Source organism: Hippoglossus stenolepis, chromosome 19, assembly GCF_022539355.2.
Source record: "Hippoglossus stenolepis isolate QCI-W04-F060 chromosome 19, HSTE1.2, whole genome shotgun sequence".
In the NCBI taxonomy this organism is placed as follows: domain Eukaryota; kingdom Metazoa; phylum Chordata; class Actinopteri; order Pleuronectiformes; family Pleuronectidae; genus Hippoglossus; species Hippoglossus stenolepis.
The window spans coordinates 10,381,460-10,407,498 of NC_061501.1; the positions used below are offsets into that span (position 1 = coordinate 10,381,460).

The 26,039-nt window shown below is 42.6% G+C and overlaps 1 protein-coding gene across 2 annotated transcripts; it reads left to right on the forward strand.

Moving 5' to 3' along the window:
- Positions 1-156: 156 nt before the first annotated feature.
- Positions 157-25,382, forward strand: mtrr (5-methyltetrahydrofolate-homocysteine methyltransferase reductase). Of its 2 annotated transcripts, XM_035142209.2 has the most exons (16): positions 206-258; positions 572-649; positions 1,078-1,222; positions 1,397-1,550; positions 1,702-1,819; positions 1,958-2,438; positions 2,518-2,631; positions 2,739-2,895; positions 3,038-3,126; positions 5,315-5,495; positions 9,687-9,729; positions 12,536-12,716; positions 13,323-13,441; positions 19,022-19,114; positions 22,414-22,617; positions 23,938-25,382. In XM_035142209.2, the coding sequence occupies exons 3-16, from the start codon at positions 1,079-1,081 to the stop codon at positions 24,080-24,082; spliced, it is 2,223 nt and encodes a 740-aa protein (XP_034998100.2). In that variant the 5' UTR covers positions 206-258; positions 572-649; position 1,078; the 3' UTR covers positions 24,083-25,382. The 2 variants fall into 2 exon arrangements, with proteins under 2 accessions (XP_034998099.2, XP_034998100.2); XM_035142208.2 differs by lacking the exon at positions 572-649 and having other exon boundaries at positions 157-258.
- Positions 25,383-26,039: the final 657 nt, after the last annotated feature.

Consider the following 26,039-nt stretch of genomic DNA (forward strand, 5'->3'; position numbering starts at 1 on the left):
AGTGGGTTCCTCTAATCCACTCCCCTTCGCCCATTACAGCGACACCCAGTTATTAAAAAAAAATATGATATGATACTGAATAATCGTTTCGAGTATTTAATGAATTCTATTTTAAAGTTATAACTTGAAAAATGCTTTCTTTTAAAGTGGTTTCTTCCGAGCCCGTTCAATCACAGTCCGCTGTAATCTCGCGTGATTTCAAGTGTTGCTATAATTCTACAGGGCAGAGTGGAGTGGACTGAAAAGCTACAGCTAAAGGTAAAAACACAACTCATAAAATACCACAGCTTATTTATGAATGTGTTATATCGTGTTTTAATGTCTTCTTTGGACCTGATTGGACTTTTGGTTGAAAAAAGACAACGCGATTTAGCTTTTGTTTCGCAAACCAGGATAAGTCCCGTTAGTGATGTTGTCATGAACCGCTATCTTAACAACACCTCCCTGCTATCGTCGTTATTAGTTTTTAATTTGGTTGGAAAAAATGTTAAATGCTCAAATCCACGTGCATGGATGCTGTCAACGCCAAAAAAAGTGACGCAACTTCCGGGTTCTTCATGGTGGCGTTCAGGTCCGCGGTGCTTCACTGTGCAGGGAGGCTGGTTCTGTGTCCGTCTGTGTGTCACCTGTCAAATCCTCAAGTATGTAGGTAAGAGGAGATCAAGTAAAAACACTGCTCGACTAGTTTGACTTTTAGTGTCTGTCCCCTCTGCTGCAGTCATTCTCTCCAGCTGTGGATTATTTACATGTTGTCTTGTCTTTTTAAAGTCAGTTTATAGGATCTTTTAGGTAAATAATAATAATACTTAATAATAGTAATGAATTGAACACACTTCACATTGGTTAAAAATAGAGGAAGCAAATAAGAAATATACATCATTAATTACGCATTGAAGGCATTTCTGAAAAGGTGGATTTTAAGTTATATTTTGAAGGTGTAAAGTTCGGTGCAGTCTCTTTCTCTGTCGCTCACTATGACGAGTCAAAACGTATGTTTTGAAGAAAAGTGTCAATTAGGAAATGTCATTTATGAATATGGAAATCTACAAATGTCACTGTTTTCCTGGAATGCTCCAGCATGCCCTGTGAAGCGCAGCCTCGGTTCCTGGTTCTGTACGGGTCTCAGAAGGGTCAAGCTCAGTCCATAGCAGAGGGGATAGCGGAGGAGGCCCAGGACCATGGACTGGGAGCTGAGCTCAGCTGCTTGAGTGAGAATGAGAAGGTAACTTTTCCTTGAAGCACAGTTTGTTAAGCCCATCTTTCACTGCATGGCTAAAGATGCACAGTAACATCTTCATAAAAGTGATATTGCCTGATGATTTGTAAGAATATTTATCTAATATGTTTTCATATGGACTGTGGAAACAGAAGTCATTGATTAATCATATGGTTCCAGTACAATTTGGAGAAGGAGAATGCCCCCGTGGTCTTTATTCTGTCTACTACTGGAGACGGGGAGCCGCCAGACAATGCCCTGCAATTTGTAAAGCGCATCAAGAAGAAGACTCTCTCCACTGACCACTATAAACACCTTTGCTATGCACTTTTAGGTAAATTCTATCAAGCAGTATGAGGGTCTGCACTAGCTCTCTTTGCAGCTCGTACGTCAAAATGCTCAATATATTTGTGTAAACCATTCTTCACTATCTGAACAGTTTCTGGCTTGAGACATCTTCATCTGTTTCCCTCTTTCTGCTCCAGCTTTAGGAGACACAAACTATGCAAATTTCTGCAACTGTGGGAAAACAGTTGAGCGTCGTCTACAGGAACTTGGAGCCACACAATTCTATGCTGCAGGATATGCAGATGATGGTGTAGGGTAAGTTCTGCAGGGAACTTAAGTGTGGACCTCCAGTTTTCTCCTTTAACTTACCCACATTTGTATTATCATCTTATCTGTCTCTTCTTTTGACTACTCTGCTGTCATTTATCATCTTCTAAACTTTGCTCTCTCCAGTCTGGAGGTGGTTCTGGACCCCTGGCTTGAAGGACTGTGGAAAGCAATTAAAGGAGCATTATCAATAATGGCTTCTGACAGTAAAGGGGAGTCGAGGGATTTACCAAAGGAAACTCCTGATTCACAGATATCAGACGTCAAACTTGACCTCCTAAGCCTTAGTGATGAACAGAATTGCAAATCACTCACAGCATCTGTAGACTCAGACTCCAAATATGCACCTGTAGCTTCATCTTCTGCCTCTGCTGCAAAAAACAGTGATTCAAATCTCAGGGCTACTTCTCCTGGGTCTCGTGGTACCGACAGTGTTTCTGCATCAGCACTGCAGACACAGGCCGGGGCTGCTGAAGTTCCCCATGTTGCATTGGCAGCCTCTCTGACATGCTCCCTGCCCCCGCTGTCAGAGTGTGCTCTTAATGTTCCTGCTCTGCCTCCACCATACCTGGATGTCTCTCTCCAGGATGTGGGCACAATTGAACAGGTGAGGAATGATGCTGCTAATAAATTTTTTTTATTCGTGCCTTAGTTTACTCTTCGTCTTATTATTATTTGTTTTCCAGATTGTTGAACAGCCAAACAAAGAAAGTCTCCACGAGGTTCCCGTAAACAGGGCGGTGCACCTGACCAGTGGAGAGTCAGTCAAGCCGGCCCTTCTCTTAGAGTTGGACATCTCTGTAAGTTTGACCGAATAACGTCAGTGGCATTTTTTTAAACCTGCAGTGTGGATTCAGACAGTTATAGTTGGCAGCTTAAACTGAAGATGCGTCTTCTTTATTCTCAGGCTCAGCCGACGATAGCCTATAAGCCGGGGGATTCGTTTGATGTGTTCTGCCCAAACAGAGCCACAGAGGTGGAGGAGATGCTCCACAGGTTGGGCCTTCACGACCAGAGGAACTGCCATGTCCATGTTTCCCTAAAAAAGGATCATAAGAAAAGAGGTGGGGTTGCATTTTATCATGCTTATGTACACTACTCAACATCACTTATGCACATTTCATATAAATGTCTTTACTTTTCAAAAGGTTTTCGTTTAATTATTGTCATGATCATTTTCGAATGCTCTCTGCTCCCTGGCTGTAGGTGCCCAGGTGCCACCCTACATCCCCCAGAGCATTTCTTTGCAGTACTTGTTCACTTGGTGTCTGGAAATCAGGAGCGTCCCTAAGAAGGTAGAGTACAGTGTGTCCAAACATTGCTCTGCAGCGACTGACTTTGTAAATTGCATCAGCCGAGCCAGCCAACCTGTTCTTTTAGTGTGTCAGAATAATAAGAGGGGAGGTGTTTTCTTTTTTATTTAAGTGTCATGTTTTTTCCAGCCAGTGCACACTGCTTTTATTTGTATTGTCCAAAGCTTGGGGAGCAGTGTGTTACTCTTCAGGCAGAAGTGCAATTACACTTTGACTGGTTCCCTCGGCACTGGTTTCTTTACTGAGCAAACCTATTGGTACTGAAACAGTCGGTTATGACCCCAAATGTTTGCAGGGGTCCATAGTTTGTTTTAATGAGCTCAGGCGGGACTACGTTTACTTGGTCTTGCTCGAGGCTGAAATAATGATTAAACCTGCCTGAGTTGTGTTTGGACAATAGAGATTAACACATTTGGTGAACATGTAACATGCACCTTGACCTTTGGCGAGTTCACCCAGGTCTCATGTTTCCCTCAGTACCGAGCAGTGTCTACCGCAGAGTCTTTTAATGTGGGAGTGAATGCCGATTGTATCCATCTCCATTGCAGACAAAAGCCACATGTTAGTGGGTTTTTTGATCAGTGGGAAAGGGGCTTAACTCCCTATGCTCACAGTGGCTGACACGTCCTCCACTCCTTATCCTGTTTCTAATATCCATCTCCCATATTCTTGCTCAACATTGTGTCCTCATCTTGATTATGCAAGTTAAATTGATTATTCAATAAAAAAAACCCTGCCATATTCTAATGAAATTGAAAACTATTAATTTCCCTCTGGCATGAGCTGCATCAGTAATTCCCTGGCTTTTGTAAACAGTGTGTGCACCAAATGCCAAAATGAAGACAATTTGTTAAAATGTCAAAATATGGCAGCGATCCAGTCGCTCCTCAAGAAAAACACAATTTAAAATATTGTGCAGTCTTCAGCACACACTTAACATAAAAATAAAATGTTAAGCGATAAGATTGAGGGGACTATTATGAAATAATTGTCCAAATGTCCGTGATTATTTTCAACTGTTCAGCCCCAGTCTGAATCGTAACAGCCCCGATCCATCGACTTCCCTGCTGCTTACTTGTATACACTTCTTCTCTCTAGTGTTATTAAACGCCTGCACAGAAATTGATTGCTGCAGGTCAGAGTGTTGTCTACAGACTTACAAGGCAGTAAAGGCAGTAAGGATTTTATGCCTGCCTATGTAGTCCAAGCAGTTTATCTGTTTTACAAAAGCGTTTACAGCACCTATAATTTTTTAAAAGCCATGATTTTTAGGATAGTGAAATACAATAACCCCAGCAGCCTCTTATACTGAGTACACTACCCAATACTATGTGTAATAGCGTCATATACACGTAGGTATACTTGCACCTGTCTCACCATTTCTACTGAGACAAATGTGAGAATATATCACTCACTCCCTCCAGAGACTCTGACATTTACAGTCACCATCGCTTGACACCAGTCAAATACTGGTGAAGTGCTGGGTCTATTGAATGGATTTGGAAGATGAGGGTAATAATTCTTTGAGTACAAGCAGCCGGAATGTGCTACTGATCTCTGCGTATGTGCACTCGTAAACTATAATGAATCACCGAAACTCTCCAGAAGACTTGGCGCAACAAATATTTAGAGGTTCTCGTTGCTGTATCGGATTGATTAATGGTTTCAGAATGAAGTCGAATAACTCTAAATGTGTAGCAGCTGTTGCATTTACATTTTTCTCCCTGAACCCTTTTTAATCTTGCAATTTAAATAACTGCCTACAGAAAGAATAATAAACAATTATCGATGAAACGTCTCTTAAGCTTCAGCTTGTCTTCTGCAGATTTAACATATGAATTGATTTTGATTAATTAGCCAAAGGATTAAAGGAATGCCTCTATTCATTCCTCCATGGCTTGATAAGCATTTAAAAAGTAAGGGCAGTTTTATGGGGCAGAAAGTGCATTGTGCATATTAAATTGTCTGTATTCCATAACTGAGTTAGTGTCAGGCTGCTCTACCTTTTCATTTACGCAGTAAACGTGCAAGGATTTACATTTTATGTGGCCTGTGCACAGTGTGGCACTGACGTTTTTCCTGCACAAAATGTATTTACTGGCTCCTCTTTTTACAGCGGTGAGCGGGCGCCTGAGTAAGCGACTTCACGTGCAATTTCTCTCTCTGTCAGGCGTTTCTACGAGCGCTGGTGGAGCACACGGCAGACGGCGTGCAGAGGAGGAGACTGCAGGAGCTCTGCAGCAAACAAGGCGCCGCAGATTACAACCTGTACATGAGAGACCCGGGCCTCGGCGTCTCGGAGCTGCTCGCAGCCTTTCCGTCCTGCTCGCCTCCTCTCAGCCTCCTCATAGGTCAGAATCCCTGCTGTCATCTCACACAGTCAATCAGTCATTCAGTCATAAGGTCCAAAAGTCTTGTGTGTCTATATCTATCAGTGGTACTGTGTAAAAACTGTCTGCATCACTTCATTGTGCAAACAAATACAAAATCTGATCAAAAATCCCATTTATTTAGGTTTTTATCATTCGAACTTACTCAATCTTAAAGTTACTCGACAAATCCAGTAACTAATGAGAAATACGAATAAAAACCTATAATAATAACCCTAACCCCCTAACCCTAACCCTTTTTAGGATGTTTTTCATGTGTTTAAATTTTTTATTTTATTATAATAGATTCATATTTAATTAAAAGACGGCTTTCATGTCGCTTTAAGTGAATAGGGAATTACAGTGATTGACATGTGAGTGTGATTTCGGCTGCCCCCTGTTCAAGACATCACTGGAATAATTCCCTTCGGAACGAGTCATTTAACTTTTAATGAGACCTCAGGTTATGTCAAGTCTACCATCTGTATTCAGGTGGGTCTGTCTGTTTGGTTAGTTTTAAACCAGTAGGGGTCACTGTAGCCCCAGTTAACAGAGGTTTGTGTGCACTGTTGACAGATAGACTTTGTGAGAGCATTTAATTGCACTGAATAGTCAAGACCCTGTTCATCAGTGGGCTCCCCGAAGGGTAATTTCCTTGTCTCAAGTCCAGTATTTTTTGCTGTGGTTATGATTGTATTATTACAGCTACAAGTAAAGAGCCACTCTCTCAGTTTTTATTATGATCCAACTCCCTGCCAATAAAACCGATCATTTATTTTGCTGCTGTGTGCAATCTACACCAGCCCGTCTTTGACCCTTTGAGCCAGCTGTTGGTGTAAAACTAACATTTTCTCTCAGCTCATTAGGACAGTTGGCCGCTCCTTCACGATAGATCTAATAAGATTTGACTGAAACTTACCAGACAGTGAAATTAGTTGGCTGCAGCTTCACATACAACTTGAACCGTCCTCTAAAAGCAGCTGTGTCACAGCTCTCGGCCCCACCCCAATGTCAGTTATTTTCGGCCTTTACTTGCCAACCACAGCACCTTTTCCGGTGGTGAGCCGATGCAGAAATTGGCAAATCGGGCCAATAGTGCCCTCGTGAAAAATATGCATTCGGAGGCCCTTCAGGGCAACAGCTGTTACTTTCGGGGACACGGGCCGTTTACTGGTGAGCCGCTGAGCTGAGCAAGGACACAAAGCGCACAGACTCGGCCTGGGTCGTAGGTTAATGGTCAACTCTGACTCAGAGTGTCAGAGTTAAAGTATACCGCTGCATTTTTTTGCACAGTTGTCGGTTCATTAGCCCGACCGAGGGGAAGGTGTTTGCTGATCAGAGTTTATGCTGTGATACACTGACGATAAATAATGAGGAGAGATATGTGGAGGTCCAGATGTCTCTGTCGGCTGAGTGCAGACGGGGTCTAAAAGTAAATGCTTGGTGTGAACCGAGAAGGATACCTGCCTCTCACAGTCAGCTCTCCTGTTATATGCTCCATTGTTTCATATCGTGTGTCAGATAAAAAAAAAGTTTGGGGTCATAGCCTCCGGGAACTGAACGCTGTCCATGAGCATCTTTTTTCAATTTACTTTACTGCAGGGCTCAAATAAAATTGTACCAGGGTGCAGGTTTATTCTTTCTTTTTTTTATTTCTTTGTGACCTGTGGAAGAAAGTAAACTTAACTGAAGTAAAGTAAAGAGAATATGTCTGTATCTCAAGAGGCTGGAGCTCTTTCTCTCTCCAGAGAAGCATGACATTTAAAATGAAGTTTCCTGGTCACATAGAATGTACCGCATATCACAAATCCCCCTTTAAAGAAATATTTAAAATATAATAAAATACCTGGGAAAACATTTTAAATGGTTTTGGGAAAAGCATGAGCTAGCAGCTTCTTTTCTAAGAACTTGAATTTAGCATTTGAAAGTAGTGGAAAAATAGTAAAAAAGAGCAAAACCTTCCCACAGAAAATTCATCCTCATGCTTTAATGCTAACAACCTCCTTAATTTCATCTGCAGCCAAAGAAACTATCCATATATCTTAAGATTTATAACTTCTATGCTCAACCACATTGCTATCTCATTTCCCCCCCCCACTAAAATGTTGCCTCTGCATATATATTCTGACACAGAGACTTTTGAGATGGAATAGATTATAACACTGTGCAGTATGATCGATGATACCCCCTGAAAATGATCATCTCTGAAAAACATTGCGGGGGAACCCTGGGACTGTATTTTTTGGAACTTTTTTTTTTTCCCCCCCGTTGTGAAATACATATTTTCAGATGTATCCTCAAGCCACTTACTGCGATAAAGAAACGGTTTTGCGCTTTAAAAGTGATCTATTCTTTGTATCCAGCAGCGGTACGATGATGGTGCAGTGATGTGAGATGATGGATTGATTGTCCTCCGTTCGAGACATGTACTGTCTCTCTGTGAAAGAACTGGAGCGCCGTGCGGCTGCAGCAGATCGTGTTAACGTGCATGATGCAGCCATTCGCTGAGAGGGGTTCTCGCTGAAGGATTGCAGAATATGTTGTATGTGATGATTGTCCAGAAACGATAAGAAAAGTCCAGAAACGTATTTTCTGCCCCTTTTTTCGAAACTTTGAAATCGTGAAGTTTTTTTTTTTTTGTCCATTCTGCTGCAGCTTAGTGATGTTTATTTATGAAGATTTATTTACAAATGACTCACTGTGGGTTGGATCTACAGAACAAGCATATTGATTATATCAAAGCGAGGCCAGCCTGTAATCTTAGCTCTCTGAGTCAAAGTTGCCTGTCCATCCAGTCCAACATCTTTTAAAGTTTGTCTTTCTCAGTGGGGCAGAGGCGATGAGGATCTACAACATAAGTTTGTGTCGTGTGAAAAACATTTTGGTTTAAATACATCCTGCAAAGAAAAGCCTGAAGAACTGGGTGGAATTAAACAGCATTAACTTTCCGATGCTAAGACATCTTGGTCTCCCTGAAACTTCCTCCAGCAGATTTTCTTTCCATCAGCCTTAATCAAACATATCAACAAGAAGAGGAATCTTCTTGTAGTACATATACAAACAAAATGAACACACTATCCATATACATACTTCTGTATTCCCTCGAGATACCATATGTTTATTTGCACAGCTTCAAACAAGTTGTACTGCGAATAGCGGAAGAAACGAAGAGCTTTAAGCCTGATGTTTATCTTGATAAGATTTTCTCCAAGTAATTGGCGAAATTAAATGTTTTGTATGCAGTTTGTTATTATGTTTAGTTAATCTGTCATTAGATCACTATTTATTAATCTAAAAAAAATATGAAGGAATAGAAGGAATCTGGATAAAGTCAATGGAAAAGTGGCTGTTTGTGCAGGGTCTATGTTTTTGTCCAAAAGCTTTCTTCCAGAATTTCTTTTAAGTGTTTCACACGTCACCTTTAATAAAAAAATAAATAAACCTCAGCTCAAAGAGATTAAATGGACGTCAAAGTGTGGAGCTGCCTTACCAACATTCTGAGCTGTTAAGATGTCAGAGAAATCCACAAATGGAGGAGAGAGCAGATTTCGTCCAGCTGTTCGTCTTCCCGAGCACTTTGGCAGAAAAATGTGTTATTGTGGGGCCTCAGCTGGTACATATGGCGCACCGTTACTTTCCCAGGTTCATCTGTCACCGAAATACAAATGGAATGTAAGGGAGTGCATAGCAAGCACATCACACAACTCTCAATCATTCTCTTTGCTCACTTCTAATAGTGTGCGGCGGTCACAGCATCGCAAATGGCGTATCCTGTTGCTGCGGCGTCAGAAGATGTCTATGAGTCATGATAATTTGCCAGACTTTTCTGACATCACCTCCCAGATGTAATGCACAGTACATATTACGCAAAAGAGGGCACCTTCATGGCTGGCATTGAAATAAGGTCTGCATAAGCAATCTGTCTCCTAGTGGCTCCACATCTGGACACATGGGATTCCATAACCCTGAGTTTGTAATTTCACAAATATAGAAGTGTGTCCTAGAAACAAGAGTGTAACCTGGGTGGGGGCTGCCGAGGATAGATCAGTAGGTAGGACGTCTCGATGGAGCGAGATGACTTTCAGTTGTTATGTCTCCGCTCTGTCAGAGGCGTCTGTGAAACTAAATCTTTGCATGACGGCAGGATGACTGACAGTTGTGCTTGCCTTTCAGAGCATGTGCCGAGACTGCAGCCCAGGCCTTATTCAGCAGCCAGGTAAGATGACAGAGAATGTTGTACTGCAAATAATGGGGTCCTGTAGCATCATGTATCTGGAATAACACGTCTCCATATGCATTTGTCTTGTGTTTTAGCAGGTGATCACGTAGACTTGAATCTTAAAACATCTGCCTCATTCTGGACTTGAATAATATGTGGTCCTGCTCATTAATCCAGTATTTCTAAATGGTGTTTGGTTATGGAAATTATTCAGAAAAAAAGCTTTAGCCTTCATGAAAAAAACATGTTTTACCATTTATAACAGTGATGTATCTGAACCATGGCATCTTCAGGAAATAAATGATCATCTCATTAATTTAAAAATGGTACCCTTTCATCATTTTCTCAGCTGCAACAGAAATATGTTTTTCCTTCCTCTGGCATGTTTAGAAATGCTCAATAAGAAACCTTGCCATCTTCCAAATTTGATTGTATATAGAAGATACAGAGTAGATCAAAATTATGGATAAAGCCTGAAAATCAAGCTTCAGTTAGAGATTGATGATGAGGGGAAGATATATTTTGTGACAAAGTTCATAATTGTACATTTCATTATGATTTAAACTGTAAATAGCAATTTTATTTTGACATCGTGAGATCATTTATATATTGTTTGGGGCATTCTCACCTTCTTTTGTAAATGGGTTGTTAATATTTCATCCCTGTGCTTGTGTCATGATATTTCACTCCTTCAGTTTGTTTATATGCACTACGAGGCAGTTAGAGTATGCATGATGAAATTTATATTGATCGTGCTCTATTGGCAGCCTTGCATTGCTGTCCACTGGAGATCTGCTATTTTGCCAATTCCGAGGCAGTGTTGGATTCGGGCGTTCAAATTATCTGACATTTGAGAGATTGAGCTGTAAAATGGCTCCAGGAATTGTTTGAAAGTGTTTAGCATTTTCCTATTTTTTCGATATTTAGAGACATTTAGACACCGCTTTAAAAAGCAGCCCAACCTATGTATGCAAGTATCTAAAGTTTGTTATGGATTCAAATGCAGAACATACCCGTCTCTGTCTATCTTCACAAACCACACATTTCTTCCGAGAGCACCTCCTCTCCTAACACCTCGAACACCCTCACATGCCAAACTAGCACTTGCTGTGGTTCACTTCTTTACCTGATCTCCAACTCCCACTGAACAGACTCAGCACTTAACACATACTTCAAGGTCTCCTACTGTACTGTATGTCGCCCCTCAGTTGTAAGTTGCTTTGGTAAAAGTGTCAGTAAACGTAATTTAAATAGATTCCCTAGTTATACCTTGAACAGTCCGTGTCATATGTGTCTTTGTTTCGATTGGTATGTTTAGAAATAATTCTCCCGTAAGCTCAGTGGTAACGTTGGATGAATAATGGACTGTAAATATTGTATTGCCTTTAGCAGGTCGCGCTTAGTTTAAATAGGCCCAATGTTCCTTCTTTTTGCCTCACTTAGCCAGTCATTGATCTGCTCTTCCTGTTAAGCTAGTGCCCATTAACTTTGCTTTAAAGCTCATGTGGAACAGCATCATCTAACGAAATGTCAAAACTTCTCCACTCCTCTCATTAGTCCCTCACTTAGCTGCTGGTGTGTGTGTGTGTGTGTGTGTGTGTGTGTGTGTGTGTGCGTGTGCGTGTGCGTGCCTGCGTCTATGTTTGTGTGGAGAGACGGCGAACGGACAGGAGAGACGGTGGCTGTAGTTTATCAGATGGTGCAGAGACATTAGAGGCCTGCATTATTGATGCTGTGGTCAATAGAGGTCTCCAGTGGCCCACAGGAACTGCAGAGTGAAGGATGAGAGAGCGAGAGAAGGCTTCAGCCGTCAGCGAGGACTGGACTGGGGAGAAGGGAGAGGCGGTTTTATTGACGACAGACAGAAAGTACATTTTTTTTTCTCACTCCCAGAAGTGTATTTTTCAGTCTAGAATGAAGCTGAAGAAGATGTTATTGTGTTTTCTATTTCCAACCAGGGGAACTTTTGTCCCTGGGGGGGGGCTCCTGTAGTTGATGGTGGGGGGGTGTATGTGGAAAGATGGTGATAAGTGTCCCAGCTTATTTGAGAAAAGTTAAATTATGATAAGGTGGTAAGCAAGAAAATAAACACACAAACAGGAGTCACATACTGTGTTTGAGAGTTCATGATAACTAAGCTACTTGTCACAGGAATGGGCCATGCAGTTAAAAAGTTAATTCAAAACTCGCTAGGCAGTTGGAGTAGCTTAAAACAATTGACAAATGGTTTAGATCATAGACGTGTACATTGACTTTCTGTGAGGTCCATGTCCCATTCACTAACATGGGGGCGGCAGGGTGTATGACATGTACTACAGCCTGCCACCAGGGGGCGATCAAGTTGTTGATGGAGGAGGAATTGAGCTCATCTGACTTGGCTTCGTCAGACAAAAGAAAACATTCGAGAACCACTGGTGTCGATTTATAATTTAACACACATCGAGGGGCATGTCTATATTTGTAAATGCCGTCGAATCGCACGTCCTTGTCTCCTTGTAACTTTGTTCAGCTGCTGAAATGTGGAATTTTTATTGACGGGCTCTTTGTGTGAATCATTTGACGCAGTGTTGTCTTGTCTCGAGATTTATCCTGGCTCGTAATACTTGCGTCTTTCTGTACCCATCTGTTCTGCCTCTGCTTCCCTGTATTTCACTCCATTTTACACTTCTTAGTCTCTGTGCATCTTCCCGCTTGTCACTGTCTGTTTGTATGTCTTGCACACCCTCTCTCACCCACTGTTGTTGTTTCCCCCCCGCTCCCTGTCTTCCTCCATCTTCAACTCTCTGTGGTCTCATCTCCGCAGCTCCTGTCTTAAGCACCCAGGCAAGCTGCATTTTGTCTTCAACGTGGTAGAGTTCCCAGCATGCTTTGGACGGCCTGCTGGGAGGCGAGGTTTGTGTACCGGTTGGCTGTTTGACCTCATCAATCGTGGCCTGGTTTTCCCTGAGAGGGTTGAACGCTCCGGCAGCCCGGCTCTGCCTAAGGTAATGAGCACGCTGGAAACTAGACTGTGCAAATTTGCGAGCTCTTGTTTGGCTTATACATTTTTAAGTGTTCAAATTTGCAAGTACAAGAGTTCACAAGTTGAACACACACACACACACACACACACACACACACACACACACACACACACTCATAGGGGGGAAAAACACATTATTTTTTCTAATAAGAACGCCCAAAGAGGAGCCCATTCCTCTTCAAATATTACAGTTCAAGACATCACTGAATAAAGGAAAAGGTGGAATATCAGAAAACTGCAGTTTCTGGGATGAGGGATGCAACCTGTTTGTACTACATGTTTTAAAAACTCCTCTGGAAACTCAGTTTGAATTCATGAGACGCTGAATAAAACAGAAGCTTTGGGCCAGTTGATTGGGGTTGATTTACAAAAATTAATTTAAATTAGAGCAAGGAAATCTCTACCACAGCCTCTATGGATTCCAGTTGGAGCTCATGGGTTTTCTCATTAGTATGTCTTAGAATATTAAGTAGATCAATTAATAGATTGGTAGGCCCACAGTGGCTTCTCAGCATTTTTGTAATTACTCTCATTATTTTTAATGCTTTCTAATGGCCTCTGACCCCAGATCCATGTGAGCTTGAGACCCAACTGCTCCTTCCGGCCTCCCTCTGATCTGTCCCTGCCCTTCATCATGGTCGGACCTGGCACAGGAGTGGCCCCCTTCATCGGTTTCCTCCAGCAAAGGTATCGCAAATTTAACACTACATTATCTTGTTAACACACCATAACAATACTTCTTTTATATATGCAGGTTTAAAAAAAAAAAAATTATAATAAAGGCGATTAACTCATTGCCAGGAGAGGAGTTTGCCTTTTGTTTTTTTTCTCCCCTGGTGAGTCATGTTCGACTTCAGGAATGTGCCGGAAACTGGGAAGCTCTCTCACCTCGCTGTCTTGCCAGTCTTGCTTTTTGTACATTGTGAAGAAAAACAAAAACGCTACCCTGTTCTCAAGATTTAAAAACAAAAGTACACATACGTTCGTGCACCAACTTCCAGAAGTTCCAGACATAATGTTGTGCGGAAAAAGTGCGGCGTCAGTGTCTAGACTGTCAAAATATACAATAAATAGAGGACAAAGACAGTTTATCAAGAAAGAGGCATAGCATTTTGCAAATGTCTCCATCAAGTGCATGTGGTAATGCCCTTGATCCTGTGCCCCTGTTATTTATACGAGAAGTGCTGTTGAAGTCGGCCTGTCAAACGTCCATGTCAAGCATCAGAAACATGCGGGTTATGTGCTGATTGGTGCGCTGCGTGTCACGGATTATTCCGGCTAAAACTTCTGCGCCCCGTGATGAATATTCATGCCGTTGAAAGTGATGTGCGTGAAGTGCACATCATCTACGGATATTTCCAAAGTAATCTGCAGAGGCAATTAAACGGGACCCCGCTCAAAGCCTGCGAAAGTCCACGTCATGTACATCTCATAAGACATAATTAATCTCGTGGCAAGGTCTGTGATATTTCAGATGCTTCACTCGTCTCACTCGTCTCTCAACAGGGGAAAAAAAAACAAAGCCGTCTTTCAATACACGCGTTTATGACTTGACGTGTAATGAACAGTGAGGAGTCGAGGCAGCACCTGGAGTTTTATTGATTTGAAAGTATTAAGTTCTGTAGGTGGTGTCCGCATTGTTGGTGTAAATCATTGCTTGTAATTGCTGATGAGCTGCTGCTGGGATATTGACTGAGTGCGTCATAGTTCTCTCCAGTTTGTTTAAGTCTCAGTACTTGAGGAGTGGAATCAGGAAAGTTTTTTGTTTAAAGGCTCTTTATTGAAGGGGTGAATGGAGACCTGGAGAAGATGACCTGCCAGAGGATGAATGTGACTCGAGCCTCTCTATCCAGGCTGATGGCCATTTGTTGATGCAGGCCCATAGCCGCCATTGACTTGTCAGAAGGCGGAGTGAACATTTTTAGTCCGACTGACATGTCTGACTCCTGGGTGGCTTTGTATAAATGAGGTTGTGCCCCAGTCAACTCCAATTGTCTCTAAATCCCCCGGAAGTCTCCTCTGTTGTGGCGGGCGGCGTCGGCCGGGGGTGATTGGTCTGAGAGGTGACACGGCATCTGCTGGAGTGATGGCGCAGGTGGGATTGTCTGAGGAAGGTGAGTGGTCTTCTGGGGGTGGGAGGTTTTTTGTGCCTTCAGGATGCAGGAGCACTGAAGATAGCAGGCGGTTTTCTTTTTTGTGGACTGACCTGGTCACAGTGCTCGCAGACAGACTCCTCTTCTTAATGATCAAGGCTGAGCCAGAGGGACAGTGGTGGTGTGAGGCACTGATATCAACATATCAGTCTTACTTTGATCCTTCCAGCGGGGCCCAAACATTTCTCTGTAAAATCGAACATTTTTAAAATGCACATTTAAATGTTAATGCTCTGTCCTTGCAAACCTGCCCGTCAAATGAGACCTCAACTGGGATTTTTCAAGGGCTTTGTTTCATAACACAAAAGCTACAAGCCCTTATAAAATGCCTCCTTCAGAGTTCAATGTTTTGGATTTTTAAATGTCTTTTGTTAAATTCCAAATGTGTTTTTCCATTCGGCTCTTCGCTGTTAAGAGTAAAAAACCCCGTGTGAAAGGGTTTGCCAGCCTCCCAGTCCCTTCTCCCTCTCTGGGCCTCTCATCCTCTCCCCTGCCAGCCGCATTTTGTGCTGGACGACTGTAAAAACCTGTCCTGGCGCGCGGCATTGTACAGCATCTGACTTGTGATTCCAAACAAAGCCTCAGCGGCTGACGCTGCGCTCTGACAGGAGATAACAATCACCAGTTTGTCAACGGGACGCCAAAATCTGCCTCGAGGCCCCAGAAAGGTCCTATTAGCAACAAAACAACACAGGGACACTTTGATCTTCCTACCTCTCCACTTTTCCACCCCCACTGTTAATCGATGGCTGTTTTCAGGAGTACTTTGTATGAGTGTGTAGTGCTGGTAACAAGTAGAAGAAGGTCAGCCTCACTTGGTGGTACTGGGAGCTTTTAATAAGGCCCCCCAGTAGTCGAGTATTGATTGCTGTTGTTTGCGTGGAAGGATTTTATAGAGAATGGAATTTTCAGTGTCTTTCTGTTTTTCCGCTCGGAGCATTGACAATTAAACAATTATTGTATTTTAACTGAGTTGGTATCCTTAATCTCCTTAGCAGCTCTAATAAGCTTTTATTTTGGAAAAATTGAATACCAAGGTATGCCAGTAGGCATACTTGGATCATTCAATAAGACAACTTGTGTTAAAGTTTGTGTGTGTGTATAAATATTGAGCCTCCATTTATAGCCAGACAGATGATTATAATTAGCGTCTTGCTGCTCAACATCGTCCTGTATTATGAAAACATTTTGGATTCAGCTGTCGTTTGTTGACTTTTTTTGGTTCTTGTTGTATTATTATTTTTTTTGCCTAAAAAGCCACTTTGTACCACTTGCACGGAGCTGCAAAGAAAACAGATGAAACATATGAGATAATTGTGATGTTTACCAAGTCCTCACCTCGGCTTCCCTTGCAGTTTCCCCCTCCTGCTGATCAACTGAATAGCACTGAAAGGCAGCCGCCTCTGATTTCGACCCCAAATGGAGTGCTCTGTAGATGCTGGCTTCCCCCTGGGATTGTATTGCAGGCGGTTATAGTGTGGCTATGTGATGTGATGTGATTTGTATTCAGGGAAAGGCGCCGGTGTGGTCTACTCAGAATGGAATCCAGGTTTTTCATATTGGTATTGATTCCTTTAGGGCAGGCGGCAAGAGGAGAGAGACGAGCACACTAAAATGAGTTTACTCGAGGCTGTCTGCAGATCAGAAGAATCTCGTCCAGGATGCTAATGGCTGGGATCTGAGTGTTTGGATCAGTCCAGCCAGACAGCTCTGTTACCAGGCCTCATTCACAGATATAAAGTTCAAACAAACTTCTTCTTCTTCTTTTTTATCAACTCGTCAACTTCTCATTTAATTAATGGAGAGCAAAGCTTTGTTTTGGTATTCTCCATTGGACATTTCCATTGATTTCATTTTTTTCCCTCAAGCTAATTAGTCTAGAGCCGCAACAAAACAATTGACTGATCTGTTCATTAATTTGAAACACAATAAATATACTTCTTCAGTCTAGGAAATGTCAGAAAACAGACGGAAAAAAATCCATGACGTCCTCACATTTCTTTCAATGCAAATAAATTAAAATTTTCAGTGACATAAAAGAAAGAGACAAGCTAGAAGCAGGACATGTTTGGGATAAAAGATGTGTCCCTCCACATCCTTTTTAACCTCCTACATTTGAATTTTAAATGAACCATTAGAAATTCTGGGAAAATTTACATAAAAGACTAAATGGATTCTGACATTTCTGACTTTTCTTTTGACTGAGAAGTCAAACTTCTTGCCACCTTGTCCTCGTTCACTTTATCATGCTTAAAAAAAAACTAGAATTTTAATAGTCTCGTACAGTATGAACACTTTTATTGTTCCCATATGAAACTTAAGTGCCTCCTCAAGATTTTGTCCCTGCTGGAAGGCACTAATGTCCTCTGAAGGGGCCCACCCCAGAGTTTGAGAACCACTGACGATGTCAAGTGCCTCTCTGCTCCAAAATATGCTTTTTCCTGTTGTTACTTCATTTGGATGTTTGAGCTTTAAACTGCTGAAGAAAAGTTTCTCTGTGCTCAACTTAAACTGGAGTTGAGGGTTATTCTTTGTCTGGAACCCAGTATATATACTGAGTGAGGATACCGGACCTGAGCCCTGTCAGGATACGTTTGGACCTGTTGGGACCCGTCAGCCGGGTTTTGGACCAAAATTATGAAATGATATTCCGGTTCAGGTGGGTCAAGCAATAACAATGCAAGTCACAAACTCAGTGCAGCTTTTACATTGACAGCATTGGGCTCAGGTCAGATTCGCACATAAAAAATTTCGCCTTCAGGTCAGGCTCGGTTTGTTTTCTCTCACCTCAGATGGATTGGGCCGCATCCACTCTGATACATACAGACAGATCCCTTCTGAAAACTTTTATTTTTGTGAAAGCTTTTACAAATGATTGCCATTGGCTCTTTATTACTTATTTACACTCACTCATCCCATTTATATGATTTTATCTATTTTATTGTTCTATTTTCTCAGGTTCTGTTGTTTTATTTTTATTGTCTGGTGTTATTTCTTTGTCTTAAAGGACCTCGTTGTTAAGAAAAGTGCTAAATGAATAAAATGTATGACTGTTATTATTATATGACTTTGAGTAATGCAGGAGACATCTTCAACCAGCTAAGCTTTTGAAATGAAAACGAAGAAGAAACGAGAAGAAGAAAGGTTTCAAAAAAGATAATAGTACTTTTATAGCAAAACCACATCGGACACGAGTTATGATTCAAAGCAGGGATTTTATACATGTTTTGAAAATGTGAATTGTCTAAAAAGTTGTTGGTGAAAACTTTTCTTTTCTCCTCTCAAAATAATTGATTAATAAAATTATAATTTCAGCACCAAATTTGTGTGGAAATCGCCCAAATTTTAGCCACCTACACACAGTTGGCCGCCATTTGAATGTTTTTTTCTACTGGAAAACACACCGCATGATTCAGTCAGTTCATGAATAGCAAAGGATGGGATCTATAGGAGGGAAGCAGCACCTTATCCTCAGAGTGCAGCAGTGCAGCACAAAGGGCCGGGTCTCAGTGCCTCTCTGTGGCGTCCCTCAGCCCCTCGTCGTGGTCGGTCAACCCCCTCCAGACAGGGCTCACAGATAATGCCGGGGCGCTTCAGAGAGTCAGCTGACTGATGGCATCATGAAAGGTTGGGGGGGTCAACTGTCGTTATCTGGGAGAGGCCTGTCACCTTTTCAGCAGGTGTGCAGCACAGATACCGCCGTCCTTGGAGCAGCTTTGTGCCACTGCGTTGCCTATTGCCTGCAAAGGATTCTGGGAGCTTTGCCAGACGCCCGAGCCACGAGAGAAATCACCTTTGCATGAACAGTTTTTTTGAACACACATAAACGCACGGGCAACACACACGAAGCACAAGGCCTAGTTTCGTTTTCTGTCTAAAGTGATTAGATCTGTCCTCCTGTTCGGGTGAAATTTAATAATACATATAATTGTCATCGTCGTTTCCGTGCATTAGGCAATTGCGGCACTCGGCGTACTGTCATTGCAGAAAGTGCTTAATGGTGTCACTACTCTTCTTTAACCTCTGCCGCGAGAAAGGACTTCCTCTCCCCCCCATCTGGTCTGGTCGTCTGTTAGTATTGATTGACCGCTAACGTCCGTTGTTTGACTTTCAGAGAGAGGGAGAGGCAGGCGAACCCCGAGGCTGCGTTTGGCGAGACCTGGCTGTTCTTCGGTTGTCGCCACAGAGACGGAGACTACCTGTTCAGGTAAGATGTGTTTCTCTTCTCAGTTCGGTGGCCAGACCCTCATTTACATTCACACCTCCTCCATATACAGTACTTGACCTCTTGTACTGCTCTTACCGCCCACGTCCCTTTTCACCTTGCCACAGCGTATTGAAATCTATCACCTACATTATATACATTTTACCATCTGTATGTATCACGTGGGTGTCTTGTCTTCGATTACTTGTTTGAGCTTTGTGAACACTGTGCTGCGTTCTCAGCTCAAGGATGTGTCATAAGGTGTTTGGACCGAAAACAGACAAAGCCAAATGTTATTCTTCCTACAAGTGTAAGGGAACAAGGATACCAGCGTCTCGTTGCATTGGCCTGTTCCTGTGAAAGCAGGATATTGCACAGAGGTTATGTGACTGTTTATTAAAGCTGCGTATTTGAAGGCTTTGCTGTTATGAATCCTATTCAAAGCTGATAAAATATCCTGGTTTCCTCAGCTCGGGAGCTAATGATTGTAATGAGTCTCTCAGAAAATCTATAATATTCCTCCACTTTTCATTTCTTCTTTTCATTTCAGGCAACCTTTTTAGCAATTATGTGATATTAAGGTGGCAGTTGTGGATATTGCAAAATTAAAAAGTTGCATATCAGTAAATATTTAGTTCCTCATTAGGGGAGAAATTGTAAAACCCACAGAGAATTATCACACAGCTCTGAAGTTCAACTCATGTCTGTGGATCATTTTAGAAGCCTTCAGATTATTGTTTTGGTTTTAGAAATTGATTGTTTTGGTTGACTCTCACAGCTCTCATCGGGCTGAATTCTGAGACAGGCTTGACGCGCACTTTGTTCAAATGAATGTGATTACATGAGTGCATGCAGTTAAATAAGGTTTAACACTTGTCTGTAATGCCCCTTCTGCTGAATAGACCCTTGCAGTTTGACACAAAGCTGTATTCTAGATAGGAAATGATGTTCTCTATAGTGACTGAATATCCAGGAGAGATGTGGAAACAAAAAAGTCAATATTGGCCAGTGAGATCATTTTCATCAGAATAAGTATTTGTTAATGATACCTGGCTCAAAGTATTGGATGGAAATTTTATCCAACTAAATTTAACTGAATATTATACTAACTTTCTTCTATTGATCTTGTTTTGAGGGATAATGTAGTGACATCACCCTGTGAGTAGATCGCTCCTCTGCTTTGGCTTCACTCCCCCCTCCGACTCCATAATTGATCTGCTTTTTCGTAGTATCAGTAGCGCGCATGTACTTAATGCAGGGCCACCGATCGACTCCTTTTTGTAGGATTAAATAGCGTGAATGGATTAGCAGCCTTAATCACACACGAATAGATCAGAGAGGATGTTGTTTGTTCCCCTTTGTGTCCTCTATCCCTTAGTTAAATACCAACTCACAGCCAGGTAGTAGGTAGTGTTTGTTCACAGTCAGGCGTCTCTGATGATCACCCCCACAGCGTTGACCGAAGCAATTAGTCTGTTTTTTTATGAGCCACCCGTGAAGAGTTGTACTTAATTTAAATAGGTTAGCAGAATGAGAACAACATACCTGCCCGCATTCATCTCTGTTGGATTCCCTTTAGAAGTAAGTAAGTGCAACTTGATGTCACATCGCCTCGGAATTTAGGAACCTGCTTAGCATAGTTGGTAGCACCTCTCAGTGTCCCAGATTTTTTTTTTTTACAGAAAAGTTCGGCTGAAGTCATAAGCAGGAGTCGAAACTTGAACTTCCATAAATGGCTTTTTATGCTTATAAATATTACAAAATGTCAAGGCAGGATGTGCCCAACGTTGCGATCTTGTTATGAGTTTTCCGCCACCGCGAAAACAAACAAAGCTTTGCGATCTGCCTCAATCACCCAACAGCACTCAAACATCCCTGTGAGAGGTTGATGCCAATCTGGCTGCTTGTCACATCAAACTTGTCCTCCCCTTTTCCCCCGGCGCCGCACTTATCCTTCTCCCCTCCCTCCGATTTCCCAGCCTCTTTATGGCATGTGATTTCATCCTGCAGGGGAAATGTGACTGGGACGCCTGCTGGGTTCACGTCAGGGTCCGGGATATTGCCACAGGCTGTTATGTGTGTGTGTGTGTGTGTGTGGACACTCTGAGGAGTTTCAGGTTGTGCCTCTCAGAAATTCTCGACTGTTATTGTGTTTTTTCCCAAAAAAAAGTCACTGTCCTTTGTCGTCCAGCGGTTCCTGCTCACACGGTGATTGATCGATGACGATTCTCATTCAGACGTCAAACAGCAGGATTCCAATATCCTCCGCTCTGTTTGTTCACGGTGTTCAAACAGATTTCACAATCACGCATCTCGGTCGAAAGAACAAGATTCTTTTAATAGCTCTGTCTTCAATCAAAGGTTAACTGGTGAGCGTAGCTGAAGAAGCAATAATCCTGCACATTTGGCACAGGGAAAAAAAAAAGAAAGAACAATACTTTTCTCTGACTTTAGTATTCACACAGCGGTGTCTGTGTGTTATTGAAAAGTGCCTTATTTTAGTCTAGGGGTTACTGCAAAACACAGACCCCTGAGGCGAAGACCTTCACCCATGGTCTTGAAGCTGCGTGCGTGCGTGTGTGTGTGCGTGCGTGTGTGTGTGTGCGCGTTTTTACTCATTCCGACTGCTTAACTTTAAACATGATGCTCTGAGCCACAGTAAACTTGACTCCCTCACCACCTTCCTCCTTCCTCCTCCTCCTCCTCTTGCAATAGCACCCCAGGCCCTGTAAAAACTCTGAGGCAGACGAAGGAGTAGTTGGCAAGCAGAACCAGCGATGGGGAGCAAGGTTACACCGAACTCCAAGGCTGGAAGGATTGATTGTAAAAAGATGCTTATAACGGTGACTTGACCTTGCTTATGAAATCCTCTTTTTTTTCTTTTTGCCCTTTTCTCGTTAAGCAAGACAAATTGGTTGTCTGACACAGCTTTTGTTCAGACCCCTTGCCCATCAGAGTTGTGTCTTATCGAGCTTGACGGAATTTTTTTGTCCGTAGGAGATGTTCTGGGTTACATGCTGGTTGAAGCTGTTGCTAAATATCTTCGGGGAGTGTTGGATGTAAAGGGTTAACAGTGAATTGAGTTGAATTGTTGGCAGTGTTGAGCCAATAGTCTCAAATTTCTTTGTTATAAAAAACATGTATTTGCTGCTTTCCCACAAAGTTGGACTCCCATTCACGGTTCCACGATCTTTCCTCTGCTGGTTTGGAAAGACTCACTTTCACCAATCACGACAACATTGCAGGAAAAGTGATTAAGAGTGTCTGGATGTGACTTTGCACACTGTCTCCTTTTCCTCCAGAGAGGAGCTGGAGGGCTTCGTGACCAGCGGTGTCCTAAACCACCTCAAGGTGTGTTTCTCCAGAGATGACCCGGAGCAGGAGGAGCAGAAGGAGGTCGCCACCTCAGTAGCTCGACCCAGATACGTCCAACACAACCTGCTGCTCAACAGCCGCGACGTCACAGAAATCCTGCTCAAACGGAACGGTTACCTCTACGTCTGCGGGTGAGACTGACTCAACTGTTCGACTGTTTACAGCAGCGTTGCACTGATATCCACCTGGGATGGTCCTGTCATGTTGTGGCTCAGTTTTTGTCAGATCACCTTGTGTCTCCGAAAAACTCTGGCTTTAAGTTTTGACCTGTTGTACAAAAATGAAGCCAAAGTTTCTCTGATATACGGGCGATGCTATCTTGCACTTTTGACGTCATGTGGCATCATGATCCACACACTTGACCAATCGCGAGTCAGTTTCAGCTGTCAATCCTGATGTTTCACCCTGTTTTTATAGCAAATATATATCAATACATCAAATTACTAGAAAAATAAACACTTGAACATTCAACAGTGTGATTGAAACATTTTATTTAGCGGTGGAGTCTCTTGAAATGCAGTGATCTCTATTACAAAAGGTAAAATCTTTTAACACAGTTGTGTTCAAAACAAATTACACATCACAATTCGCAGGCGAAAAAACTAAAAGAAACAAAGGAAATAGCTTTAATTTCTCAAAGGAGGAGGGTGATGAGTTTCTCTATTTTTCTCACTATCAACAATTCCCACGAAAAACATGAAAACGACATTGAGTGTATCCTATTAGCAACTATTGTTTGTGTATTCAAAACCCGATTGAGCGTATTCTTCTGTGCCGTGGAGCTGGAAAGTGACACAACCGAGCTGATTAACTACCCGTCAAGCAGCGAGTGTCTCTGTTTCAGAGCAAGGTGCTAAATTCATGGAGAAAAAACAACAATAGCTGCTGTAGTGCTTTGCTTGAGGGCGAGTTATTGAGGGGGAAGAGAATCGTACTCCAACCCTCACACACTTTTCAAGGTATAATCAGTCGCAACTTTTCCGCTCACATCACTTTGCTGCCCTCACACTGATGCAACGTTTTGTACAGCTTGTAGCATTTATAGCGTATACGCACCCCCCTTTCCCCTCTTCACAACACAACACGATCTATCTGCCCGTGCAAACACAGCGAGGTGTGTACCGAGTCAAGTCCTGTCAACATTTATGTATCTCAATATCACATCCTTTGTTTCCCCTCTCTCGTCACTGCCTCACCTCAGAGTAAAATGACTTTTGAAACCTCTCAACTGAGTGAGTCAAAAGAAATATCACTGCTGGATGATGAATCTCCCCCAATATGCTGCAACAGCAAGATAGAGATTTCAGCAATTTCCTCCCAGGATGCACTCCTGCCCTCGTTGGTTCTACAAACAGCTTAAGCCACAGAGCACTGTCTCAGAAGACGTGTACATTAATTGTGTTTCTCCTCATTTCCTCCTGATATATTCAAACTGTTTCTACCTCCTCCAGGGATGCAAAGAACATGGCGAAGGATGTGAATGACACCCTGATGGAGATGGTCCGAGCCGAGCTTCAGGTGGACCAACTGGAGGCCATGAAGAGACTGGCAGGGCTGAGAGAGGAGAAACGCTACCTGCAGGACATCTGGGGCTAACGGAGGACGACCAGATAATGGCTTATTGCAGCATGCTGAGCTTTTCTTTTTTTTTTTTTTTACAACCTCAAAAAAAAAAAAGAATCAGCATGCTCAGCTGTAACCTCTAGAACCATTAAATCGCGGATGCTGAAGCCTGGAGGTAGTTTACACCACCCAGTGCTACCAAGATGGAATGTACAATGCTAGCCCGGGGGTAACGGTTCACTACATCATCTCGGGCTTTGCTGTTTGAACAGAAATGACCTTGGTTGGGGCAATAGTGTCGGAGATTGGTCCTGCAGTGTGAAAATGTGTGTTTCAGTGGAGAAAAGACTCCCCCCCGCTCCTCCTGGTATTTACTACCGTCGGCTGCGATGGACTGATTCTGATGAGACGGAGAGCGGGATATCGCTCCAGCCTGGATTGAAACGACACAATAATCTCAAGTTCTTAAACTGTACACGCACACACACACTCAAACACACTCACACACACACCTGCACGTCTCTCTATAGTTGTGAGGACACTCGTTGACATTATGCATTCCCTAGCCCCTTACCCTAACCTTAACCATCACAACTAAATGCCTAACCCTAAAACCAAGTCTTAACGCTCAAACAGTCCATTGACTTTGTGAGCGTTAAGACTTGGAGCAATGATGGTATGAAACCAAAATTGGCCCTCATAACCATAGATAGACACACACACACACACACACACACACACACACACACACACACACACACACACACACACACACACACACACACACACACACACACAGGAGATAGTTTATTGTCATTCAGGGACAAAGTATTATTTAATTTTTTTCAGGCAATATTTTATTTTTGGGAATATGCCAAACCAGCTCACTGCAATACAGTTTACCTCCAAAGTCAATTTTTTATTATGAATGAAAAACCCCTAGATGACAGTAAATTGGCTCGATCGTTTCCCTCCAGTATTATACAGGATCATCACATTTTCATCCTAAACACTGTGGATAATAGACTTTTTATCCTATTTTCGAAATAATGATAATTAGTATGAGACCCCCCCCAAAAAAAACAATCTGTCAGTTTCCTAAATAGAGTCCACAGAGTTGACTTTGTCATTAATTCCATGTAAGTGCTGAGTACACACGGCGTGACTCTGAATGAAGATGTGCTGCTCTGCCCGGAGCGGTTTATCTAACGAGCCCTCTCTGTGCAGACGGACCGTTAGTCCTGCAAAACCGACCCAAATCTCCCAGACTGTGGTGAAAACAAACACAACTGCTCCTTGTGTGATCAGGAATTAAAAGTCATTTCAGCGTGAACCGTTGTTGTCTTCAGTTCTTCTTCCGCTTGTGCTCACACAGGTTGCGTTTGACCTTAACACACATGTATTTGCGAGCGTGTGCGGGGGAGTTTTCGCTGCATGATCGAGAGGCAAAGGAAATTATTTGGGAGATAATGAACGCTGATTGATTGGGGGGGGGATTTTTTTTTTTCTTATTCTGAGCTAATTTGAATGTTCAGGGTGACTTTGGTCAGAAGATGAAAGCATTCTTTGCTAATTGAAGGCTTTTCGCGATGGGCTTCTTCGAGCAGCGCTGGGCCCCAGAGAGAGGCTTCGCAGAATTAAATCTTCTAACAGCAGTCGTTTTATTTATCCTTGTGTAGGGAGGGGAGAGAAAAACATGTTTACACTCTCGGCTGCCTGCGCCATAGATGACACGCTATGTGCTACAGATATTTTTTTTTTGTTGAGCCAAGTAAACAAAACATTCACTGTCGCAGAAAACAATCCCTGATAGTGAATAATTGGTGTAATACAGTGTTGTCAGAGGTAGAGGCATCCTCGTGTTTGTCCAAGCGCAGCTGGCTGCACCTCCTCACCCTCATCTCTCAGCATCCCGCTGCTTCACCAAGTCACAGGAGCGGAGGACGACCAAATCAAAATAATGATGCACTGTGGGCTTAACAGCGGCACC

What these genes read in the sequence shown, in the direction of transcription:
- mtrr (XM_035142208.2), top strand. Translation starts at nt 1,079, where the DNA reads ATGCCCTGTGAAGCGCAGCCTCGGTTCCTGGTTCTGTACGGGTCTCAG. An exon ending in TCTTAGAGTTGGACATCTCT is followed by an intron (nt 2,632 to 2,738) that starts GTAAGTTTGACC and finishes CTTTATTCTCAG; the next exon opens with GCTCAGCCGACGATAGCCTA. An exon ending in AGGCCTTATTCAGCAGCCAG is followed by an intron (nt 9,730 to 12,535) that starts GTAAGATGACAG and finishes TCATCTCCGCAG; the next exon opens with CTCCTGTCTTAAGCACCCAG.